Source organism: Myotis davidii, unplaced genomic scaffold (genome assembly GCF_000327345.1).
Source record: "Myotis davidii unplaced genomic scaffold, ASM32734v1 scaffold174, whole genome shotgun sequence".
NCBI lineage: Eukaryota > Metazoa > Chordata > Mammalia > Chiroptera > Vespertilionidae > Myotis > Myotis davidii.
Window position 1 is genome coordinate 4,755,351 of NW_006289087.1, and position 3,233 is coordinate 4,758,583.

Below are 3,233 nucleotides of genomic sequence, written 5' to 3' on the forward strand. Positions count from 1 at the left end.
TACAGAACATTCAAAATATGGTAAAAATTTACACATTACAAGCCAAGTAGTTAATGTTTTGATTTAATAGTTTGCAAAAAAAAAAAAATCGGCTGATGTGTTTCCAATTATACGGGCTCCTACACCCATCTATGGTAATAATAAAGGTATGGTTACATATACCAAAACTAAGAGAACCTACAGCATAACTATACAGCAAGACTTCCATGCCTGAAGTTTGACCAGTATGTATCAAAGCATTGCAACCTCTCACTGGTGGGCTCACCTGACAGGGAAGCATTTACAATGAAAAAGAAGAAGAAAAAAAAAAAACCTTACAGACTTCTTCTGACGGAAAGTTTCCTTTATTAACAGGCTTTTGGCTTTGAACCTACAAGATCCTTCCTCGGGCAGTTGGGACATAGCGTGTGTTTTCAGGGTCTTTACCTCAACACAGACTTGTTGTGGTCACAGAAGAACTCACCTGGGTTTTCATCCTGCTCCTATGACTTTTTTTTTTTTTTCCTTTTCTTTCTTGTTCTGGCTCATTGGAGTTCAAGTTCCTTAAACCATCCATGAGTTTCTGGCAAAGGCTTTTGGTCTCCGCTTGATACACCTGTTTTCTTTTCCAAGGGCAATGAAATCTCCATTATGTAGTAACACACAATAAATAACTCACTGTTAACTCTAAGAGTAGGAACAGGGAAGGGGGACTATTGCATAGCAATACAGACAAATCAAGTGAGGCCTGGGGTAGGAACGTATGTACAACTCCACTTAACGGGATTTTCCTGTTTTTTTGTGTGTGTTTTGTTTTCTTTCACATAATTAACACTAACAAATTCTTCCAGTGTTTATTTATTTTTCCTTAAAAAAAAAAAAAACGTTTTGCTTCTTGTCTCTCTCGCTTACAGAGTAGGTGCAATGTAGAATCAAGCCTTCCACGTGTTTTTTTGTTTTGTTTTGTTGTTTTGCTTTGTTTTGTTTCGGATGCCAGTTTTAACAAACAGAACGCACGCTTCCGACGCGTCTGAACTAGTACCGCTTTTCCAAAGGATTTTTTTAACACTGACAAAGCAAGGCTCTCTTGGGTTTCTCGTTACAAACTTGTTATGTTGTGGTCAAATCATCATCATCATCATCATCATCATCATCATCGTGTGGTTACCGTCTTGCCACTTTCCCAAGGATCTTAGCTGCATTTGCAAGACTTCACTATCATGTTGGACAGCTGTTCGATCTTGGGGGTCTTGCCGATGTAATAGAGGATGGTGAGCGGTTCCAAGTCCTGCGACACGCAGCAGGGAGAAGCCGATGCCTCCGGGTTGATGGTGTTATATAAGCTGAGAACCTGCGAGGGCACCAGGGAGAAAGGACAACAAAAAAAGGCAATTAATTTTTAAATGCGTAACAGTCATAGCCCTGAACGGGCAATGCAAATTATTTTTGCTTAAATTTTCTTTTTTGTTTTTGTTGATCCTCACCCGAGGCCATTTTTCCATTGATTTTTGGAGAGAGTGGAAGGGAGGGGGAGAGACAGAGAGGGAGAAACAGCTATGTGAGAGAGACACATCCATTGCCTGCCTCCCGCACACGCCCCAAACTGGGCCAGGGATCCAGCCTGCAACCGAGGTACTTGGTGCCCTTGACCGGTCGAACCAGGGACCCTCCAGTCCCCAGGCCAACACTCTATACACTGAGCCAGATGGGCTAGGCCTAACACCGTTCTCTGTCAGAGGGGAATGTGACTTTTACCAAAGGCAGTATGCAGGTTCCCCGGTGATGATAAGGAGTCATTTCCAAGGATGCCATTAATGTGTTAGCCAAACAGCGAGTGACCTTTTCCTCGAGATTCACTGCAATTTTTTTTTTTAACCCAGGACAGATGATCCGTTCAGCGCAGCAACACTGGCTACTTTATTAAGCTACCTCCGGCTCGTTGGGTAACTGTCCAAACCACATATTTGTGACCACGACAGTTATTCTTCCTCTCTCCTTGAAAAACAAGCCGGTCTCTGCCTTCACACACTCCCGCTGTGTATCTGGGAGGGGGAATTATGTTTCTACTTGGCAGCTGGGCCTTGCCCACATTACAGCTACTGTTGCCACGGCCCAGAGGAAGCCGCCGGGCCAGAGAGCCTGGACAAAGGGACAGGCATGAGCAAGCTTCCCTCACATGGCCAAGCGCATGGCCGGCCCCAAGTGCCAAAATCTCCAGGGGAGCTGGGGAAACAGCTGAGGGAAGGAGAGCCATAGTTTGTCAACTTAAAGTCTTGCATATGTGGCCATTTATAAATAAATAGACTTCATGTTCCACGAGCACGCGATTTTTCATAAGGAAGTAAAGAGGCATCGGATAATGGGGATTGTCTAACGTCATTGATAACCCCGACACTCGTGAGCTCAGCTGAATGCATTATGGCAGTGGTTCTCAACCTTCTGGCCCTTTAAATACAGTTCCTCATGTTGTGACCCAACCATAAAATTATGTTTGTTGCTATTTCATCACTGTCATGTTGCTACTGTTATGAATCGTCATGTAAATATCTGATATGCAGGATGGTCTTAGGCGACCCCTGTGAAAGGGTCGTTAGACCGCCAAAGGGGTCGCGACCCACAGGTTGAGAACCGCTGCGTTATCCTAGAACAGTGGTTCTCAACCTTCCTAATGCTGTGACCCTTTCATTAAATACAGTTCCTCATGTTGTGACCCAACCATAAAATTATGTTTGTTGCTATTTCATCACTGTCATGTTGCTACTGTTATGAATCGTCATGTAAATATCTGATATGCAGGATGGTCTTAGGCGACCCCTGTGAAAGGGTCGTTAGACCGCCAAAGGGGTCGCGACCCACAGGTTGAGAACCGCTGCGTTATGGGATCTTGTTGGCAGTAGATTCATTTTCCTACCCTGCAGGGAAGGCAGTCTTTCTAATGCCTCTTTAATAAGGAGATTTGCAGAGGGATAACCCCAATGGGTCGCCACATTTCAGGAATGGAACTCTGTAAGACAGAGCCAACGAGGCCTAGTTATAAAGCCAGGAGTCCACCTCCCAGGCTCTGCTTTGTTGCCAGCTGTTTGATTTGGGGAACATCACCTACATGAACATCTTCTTTCTTTTTTAAAAAATACATTTTTAGCCCTAACCGGTTTGGCTCAGTGGATAGAGCATCGGCCTGGGGACTGAAAGGTGCCAGGGTCGATTCCGGCCCAGGGCATATACCTTGGTTGCAGGCCACTCCCCAGTAGGAG

At 44.7% G+C, this 3,233-nt stretch overlaps 1 protein-coding gene across 2 annotated transcripts in view; it reads right to left on the reverse strand.

Annotated features, from left to right (window-relative positions):
• Positions 1-328: 328 nt before the first annotated feature.
• TGFB2 (transforming growth factor beta 2) overlaps positions 329-3,233 on the reverse strand; it is a 69,359-nt gene continuing 66,454 nt past the window's right edge. For both annotated transcript variants that reach the window (XM_006761277.2, XM_006761276.2), the window contains one exon: positions 329-1,330. In XM_006761277.2, coding sequence (XP_006761340.1) covers positions 1,172-1,330 — 159 coding nt within the window. In that variant the 3' untranslated portion in view covers positions 329-1,171. The remainder of the gene's footprint in view (positions 1,331-3,233) is intronic.